The sequence below is a fragment of the Centruroides vittatus genome, unplaced genomic scaffold (assembly GCF_030686945.1).
Source record: "Centruroides vittatus isolate TY-2023 unplaced genomic scaffold, ASM3068694v2 contig_318, whole genome shotgun sequence".
NCBI lineage: Eukaryota > Metazoa > Arthropoda > Arachnida > Scorpiones > Buthidae > Centruroides > Centruroides vittatus.
In genome coordinates, this window is record NW_027122045.1 from 1,048,977 (window position 1) to 1,056,646 (window position 7,670).

The 7,670-nt window shown below is 39.5% G+C and overlaps 1 protein-coding gene across 1 annotated transcript; it reads right to left on the minus strand.

Annotated features, from left to right (window-relative positions):
- Positions 1-1,918: 1,918 nt before the first annotated feature.
- LOC136973483 (uncharacterized) lies at positions 1,919-3,832 on the minus strand. Its single transcript, XM_067268215.1, has one exon. The coding sequence runs from the start codon at positions 3,830-3,832 to the stop codon at positions 1,919-1,921; it is 1,914 nt and encodes a 637-aa protein (XP_067124316.1).
- Positions 3,833-7,670: the final 3,838 nt, after the last annotated feature.

Consider the following 7,670-nt stretch of genomic DNA (forward strand, 5'->3'; position numbering starts at 1 on the left):
AAGAACAAGAGAGAAAATTGTGTGTCGTTTATTTAATCGTAGTTGCGACACATATTTGTCAACAGATGGCCCCGGCTTAACAAAACAAAAACTTATAAAAATAAAATTATATAAATATAAAAAATAAAAAATATATAAAAATATTGATTGTCTTATATAAAAATAAAAAAATATATAAATATAAAAAAATAAAAATATATATAAAAATATAAAAATAAATAAAAGAAAGAGGAAAAAAATATATATATATCGTAAAAGTATCGATAAAAACCAAATAGCAAATGGCGCGATCCGAATAGCGACGGACGGTTTGCGCTGTTTGTTATTTTTTTAATCAATTTCGAAATTTTGAAGGAAAATAATTTAAAAAAATGAAGTTTAATATTTTGCCGACAGATGGCACCTTCGACTTAACAATTTAATATTTTGCCAACAGATGGCATTGGCTTAACGAAAAGAAAAAAATATCTTAAATATTAAAGTTATATATATAATAATATTAATTCTCTTAAATAAAGAAAATATTGATTCTCTTAAGAAAGATCTAAAACTCATCGGCGATCGTCGTATTGTAAAGAGATAAAGAAAAAAAATTTCTTAACAAAAAATATCGTTTCTCTTAAGACTCGACGTATCGTAAACAAAAACAATCTCTTAAAAAAATATATAACAAAAATATCAGCGAATTATTCTACAATTGCTCGTTATTGTAAAAACGCTCGCTCACATTTTCGCAGTGAAGTATATCCGAAGGGGCAACAAAAATGGGCATGGTTTTAATGTCTACGAGAGCTTTTGGAATGCAAATATCGTAGAAACGCTCGAACGATTCAACGGTTTTTGCCATTTTTAGCCCCTGGTCGACGTCTTTCCCTCGGAATGTTGAGCGTTACTACAATAAAAGTTATAAAGTCTTAAAAGTTTAACAAATTATCCCAGAGTCTCTCTTATATATACTACTTATAACATAAAAAGGCATTACGATACAAAACATTAACAACAATATAAAAACTCAACAAAACAACTCCGGATAGATATGTTTAATCAAATAGAGAAAAATTTGGAAAACCAACAGGCTATTTTTAAAAATCAAGCTATTTTATCAAATACGGCAGTAAAGGCTAGTTTTCTTGTCAGTCAAATACTGGCGAAAAAATGAAACCCTTTGCGGATGGAGAGATGATAAAAGAATGTCTGACTGCTGTTGCAGAAATAGCATTTCCTGATAAAATAAATATTATTATATCAAACATTAGTTTATCAAGATTCACCATTGCAAGGAGAATTGAAGACTTGTTCGAGAACATAGCAACAACGCTTCGTGAACGCATTGCAAAATTTGAATACTGTTCTTTGGCACTTGATGAGAGTTGCGATATTAGCGATACAGCACAACTGGCTATATTTTTATGTGGTATTGACACCAAATTTAATATTACCGAAGAATTGTGTTCACCGATTCCAATGCAAGGGACTACAACCGGCAAAGACCTGTACAATGAACTACTACTACGAGTAAAGATTAAGAGGGCTGTCTATTTTGTTGACTGACTTAGCCCTGAAAGAAATGAAAGGAAGAAGAAGTAATAGTGATAGATTAGATGGAAGATTAGGATATGAAGGGAAAGGGGTCTGCAGAGTCGTCTTGCTTCGGCATACATTAACAAAACAAACTTTAGGAAGAAAAAAATACAATTTAGGCTACTTTGCCTACATTGAGACTTACAATGTGAACAGTTGTAACATATATACAATTATATACAATATGTACAAGATGATCAGTTGTTTGTCGACAATTTAATCAATTTCTTCACTTGTAGTAGTTCTTTCATTGTCTTCTGGTGGATATTCTGACTGTTTTCTTGCAGACAGTTTTTTCGTTGCTTTTATAAATTTACAGAGGTTATCGAATAACATTTTACTTTGCACAAGTGCTGTGCGCTTTGGTGGCCAATTTGAGCTCGGCCAAAACACATTGTCTCATAAAGGTTTCACGAGGATGTTCGTATTTGCTGCACTGGAATAAGTAATGTGTCACGTTGTCAATGCTGTCACTGTCTATATCGCACTTATCAGTATTTCTCTTTCCAAATCGAAAGAGATATTCATTAAAGTTACCGTGTCCTAGTAAACATTGAGTAATTTCGTAGGTAGGTTTAAGATGTCTACATGCTCTTCTGACGGCGATCGTCGGTATGAAGCTATACAAAGTTCTACCTGTGTTCGAGTGTTCCCATTCTTCTTGCCATCTTTGATCTATTATTTCTTTAATTTTTTGCTTAACTACTTTGATTGGTATTCTACTATATGTTATTGGTAGGTTGCTTTTTGCTGCTTTCTTAGCCAGCATGTCGGCAGTCTCGTTTCCCTCGTACCCTTTATGGCCAGGAATCCAATGGAATTTGAGTATTTTGTTGCCGCCAATTCTATGAGCCAATTCAATTGTTTCGTGTGCAAGTAAAGTACTTTTAGTTTGGTTTTTAAGGGTGTGAATAACTACCCTGCTGTCGGTGTATATTATTGTAGGTCCCTTGTACCATTGGGATTTTTTGTCAATATGTTGTAAGGCTTTGAAAACACCCCAAAGCTCTGCTTGGGTGATTGTGCAATAATTCGCCATTTTAAGGCTAGCCTGATAAGTCTTAATGTTCTTTGGGTCAAAGATTACAATCCCACAACCAACTCCTTCTGCCCTCCTCGAACCATCCGTAAATACTCTCCAGCAGTCTTCTCTGTTGACATTCTTGTTGTCCATGTTTGTTTCATAGTTGACATCTTGTGCTGGATGTTTATCCATGTCTCCGTTGTTCCTTACCCTTTCAATTTGATTATCTTTTATTTCTTGTATGAGATTATTGCTATTCGGGGGTAGTAGCCCATTCTTAATTTTGTTTTCAATATCCTTAGCATTAAGGCTGCTGATGTCTTCTTTTATTAATGTCCATTCCCAGTTAAGTTGTTTTGCTTTAAGGTCAACCGGTAGGATGTTTGCCAGTACTAACAGACCATCAGTTGGTGCCGTTCTATACGCTTTACAGATATTTATCATAAATTTTCGTTGGATCGTTCGTAGTTTCCTCTTTATTTCTATTTTGTTAATGGCTTCTCCCCACACTTGTATCCCGTATAGAATTGTCGGCTCGATTGCCGCTTTATATATTAACTTTGTGGATTTGTAGTTGAGACCCCAAACATTACGAGATATTTGCAAAAGTATATTTATTTTTTGGAGCATTTTTTGATGAATTTGGTTTACGTGACTTTTCCAGGTAAGGGCCCTGTCAAAGTAAATTCCTAGATATCGCATCTCATTGACATTTTTTATCTTATTCCCATTTATGTATATTCCGATTTGTCTCTTTAATTGTCCTTTCCCTATCTTTTTTGTACTAACTAGTATTTCACATTTCTTATAGTTAATCTGAAGATTATGTTTTTGGCTCCACTCAGCTATTTTCCCTGTTGCTTTATTGCCCTTTTCTGCTAGTTTGTCACAGTTTTTATCCGAAATCATCAATATAACATCATCGGCAAAAGCCTGTATTTTTGTATCTTCCCTTTCATTGAATTCTTCTAGCAGGCTGTCAAAGCCCAGATTCCAGAGGCCTGGCCCACTTCTCGAGCCTTGCGGGCAACCTCTGGTAACCTTTCTTTCAACTGTAATGTTGTTGGAGTAGTATCCTGCTGTCCTGTTGTGTAAATAGTTTCTTAGAATCATTTGAATATTGGCAGGGCATTCAGTCTCGTTCAAGCGTTTGAAGATGCTCGGCCACCATAGAAAATCAAAAGCTTTTTTAAAGTCTATTGAGATGAGCATGGAATGTTGACCCATTTCCCAAGCATTCTTGATGAAATTCTTGACTCTGAGGGCTGCTTGGATTGTAGAACGCTCTTTTTTGAATCCAAATTGAAGGTCACTTAGTTTGTTATTCTTTTGTAGATGATGATAGACTCTGTTAATTATTAAGCCATCTAAGATTTTCCCTAATACACTAAAGTCTGTGTTGGAAAATTTTTCAATTTCATTCTAGAGATTTATTGTTCATCTCCCAGATGCTGACACGTCCGAGCAATGACTCACAGCATAGATCACAATATCGGTATTCCGCTCCGAGTATCATGTGCTGGCAACGCTATTACCTCAAGCACTTCAGAAGAGTCCACAGAAGAAACTATTCCGCCTCCTAACATCTGATCATAATTCTCACAGTAGCAACATTCATTGCTGCATGCACAAGATTGTGATGCTTCCCCACACATCTCACCACATACAATCAATTACTCACCTATCCAGACATCTTTATCTAATAGCTCTACTTAACGCAGCCGTTAACATCACCGGAATTTAAAGAATCTTGTGCAACATCTTAGAACTGTACCTTATCCCTGCGACGTCTGCTGCTTTCTACGAACTCACCGCGAATCCCGAGCTACCCGTTGCCTCATTAGCAACCATTGGCTCCGCAAATGCTTAAAAAAGCGATATTACAACTTAAAAAAGACGAGTAATACAATGGTTTACCCGTTGAAATCACTAGACGACGCATCATTGTCTGTATGCGTTCCCACCGTCCATCTCATATAAACGGAGTGTATCATGCTATATTTTGTGTTACCTTACTCCATTAGAGTGTGGCGATACAATGATTATTCTATCCTTCTATGTGAAACTGTACACTTAGAAGAGGCTACAGCATCGTTTCCACTTTCACAGACACGTTACATAGCCTCACTTGAACGAGCGAACTGAGACTAGAAGTGATAGCTCGAGCTCTCACTATACAAATCACCACCATGTTTCGTCCGCTTCTTCGACTATCTCTCCTCACCCTTTCCCAACAATATATCGACACCTATTCTCTCTACGCTCTCCTATTGTGTATATATCCGCGACGCTTTGCGAGAAGCGTATATTCATTATCTCAATCGATAATACTACCTCAGTCGCCATGTTACATCAAGGATGTACAGTTCGCCAAAGAACTTCCAACCTACTACTTATGACTCAATCCGTACTTTAGTCCATCGATGTTGTATAGTTCTTAACTCTATATCATCTAACAGCCTCTCCAATATCACACCCTATTAACACATCTGCCCTAGTCAAGAAGTGTTACCACATGAGTGCTACGTCCATCATTGTGAAACTTCCGCGCCAGTCTTTTACATCTCTTATTAGTGGCCGTAGTACAGCGATGCCGTCATGGTACTCACTGAGACTATACAGGCTGCCTGACACGCCCTCCACGGATGTGTGTAGACACTTCATACCGTTTACGACACAGTCTGTGACTCAATAATTGGTTTCTACACTTCGTTCTCACCTAACTTAGCCCAGCGTCATCTCCCCGAGTCGACTTCCCGCGCCTCATATCTACCTGCATCCGCAATCTCCCGTGTTCACTGCTCTACCTCGTCGTTCCTGTGCGCGCACTGTCCATATATATGAGAACACGAAGCTTTCTGCGACCTGTCATAACACACACGAGTGTGCGGCTTTACCGGTCTAGTGAGTCGAGTCACCTCTCTCTTGTTCGATTAACCCAACTTCCGCGCGCCGGTTCCCTCAGTACTTCTCAGGCTTACCTGTGCTCTACTCCGCACGCGCACAGTCTAAAAAAAAACGTAACCGACCCCCCTTCTCTCTGTCGTCACCTTTTTTCTCTCGGTTACAAGTTCCAGTTTCACCACCCGCGTTTTTCGACTCTTGTTCCTCCTGATTCATATTTTCTTTTCCTTCGACTCATATCCCTTTTCTTTCGCGCGGAAAAGGATGTATCATTACCGGCTAAATTTCGGTGGGTTCGAACTTTTACACCACCTTGGGCTTTCTAAGCCCAGGTGGTGTGAAAGTTCGAGTTTCTTTCTGGATTTTTTTTTCTTTTTTTTTCCTCCAGCTTCTTTCTCTTCCCCCGTAGAGGAAAAGGAGGGCTCGGTAACTATGATACAAGATCTTTTAATGCCGGGGCTAAAATTAATATGACGACAGAACGGATAGGAGGCCCAAGAACTAATTTAAGCGGGCTGTCTCTCCCCAATTGGTGACGTACAGGCGACGTTACTCAGTCGCGACAATGATTTATATGGCGAATTCTTACACGATCTACCTGGCGACAGTAACAATTTATTGATTTCGCGACAATCAAAGATTAATCAGGCGTGCGTTACAATAAGTTGTTATGTTAAACCAACCACGGTGGGTTTGGTAAACAACAACGGTGTTCCCGGAAGTAGGGTTGTTTCCTAGCTGGCACGTGGTGCAGACGTAGTTTCCTTTTGTCACTTGGGCACGAGAGTAAAGTTCAAGGTCTTGAGTGTTCGTTATGTCCTCTTGTTGAAGGGAGTTCGTTGACTTGTGCTACCTGGTTGGCGTGTTGCTTCTGTGAAGATCGAATTTAAACAGGAACTTGAGGGCTGGAGGATTTCGGTGAGTGGTGTCTTGATGTCGTTTGTTGTAGTGTGGCGGTGTCGTCGTGCGTGGAATTCGGTGCGGTGATTAATTTTGGTGGAGGGTCGTCATAGTCTTAGTCCGTTGCGGCGAGGATGTCGTCCTATTGGGACTCACAAAAGTTAATTACAAACAGTTATTTGAAATGAAAAGTCTATTTGTTTTCGGATTGAGGTACACATTACAAAAAGTTATAAATGGGGTTACTCTCCCTCAGGTCGGTAGGATGATAAAATCCTAACTTAAAGCTAAATGGGATAAGCTAACACGTTGGTCTAATTCAAAACGTTGGTTAAAATGGTTAAATAAAATTTGAATAACAAGATAATATAATATGTGAGTAATAGTAAGTAATAATATAGTTTAACCTTATGTGATATATTATAATGGATTATAATAAGGACAAAACTTCGGAAGAAGAAGTTGAAAAAAGGATCTAAAAATGGCGTGTCAATAGGTTTGAACAATGGCCCGTTGGTGAAGGCGGGTGGGATCGCTCCGGGGTGCTTCCTGTAAGGGTGTGTCGCTTCCGGAAGCAGGTTAGTTTCTCTTTCTTGAAGACGGATTTCTTCGGGTCGAGTATCTTGCGATAGTTGTCGGCCCGCCGGAGGTTGTTCTTGGCGGCGTGTAACCGATCGGAAAATATAGATAAGGCGAATAAGAATATTTCAGCATCAAAGCAGTTAGCAAATATTACGGAAGAGGCAAAGATGAAGGTCAGTAAGAGATGTTATTGCTAACCTTCCTTAGTCTATTCCCTGCGCTCAGGGGATGACGGTTGGCTTGTCGCAGGCGAAACGAATCGCGGGATGCGACTATGATTTCGGCTTGGCCGTGGCATCACCCATGGCTGTTCGGGGACCGGGCCACGGCTGCGTAGCGCGTATGGAGGCGTACTTTCTGGTTCCTCGGCTTCCGATTGTTCGCGTTCTGAGTCCCCGCGCTCGGTGTCCTCTTCACTTTCCCTTTCCACTATTTCTCCCATAGGGGGTTGAGTAGGGATAGAGGTTAAGATAAATTCGTCCCACGGGTCTAGATACGAGGATTGATCGAGCTTGGCGGTTGCGGTCAAGGTTGTGAGTTGATCATTACCTCGAGCTTGCTGCAGGTGGACTTCCTCGCGGGCGGTCGTTGGTTTGATTCGATCCGCGTGGATGTGCATTCTACGTTTGGTTTCTGAATGTTCAATTTTAAAGTTTACAGGACCGAGAGCTTCGATAAT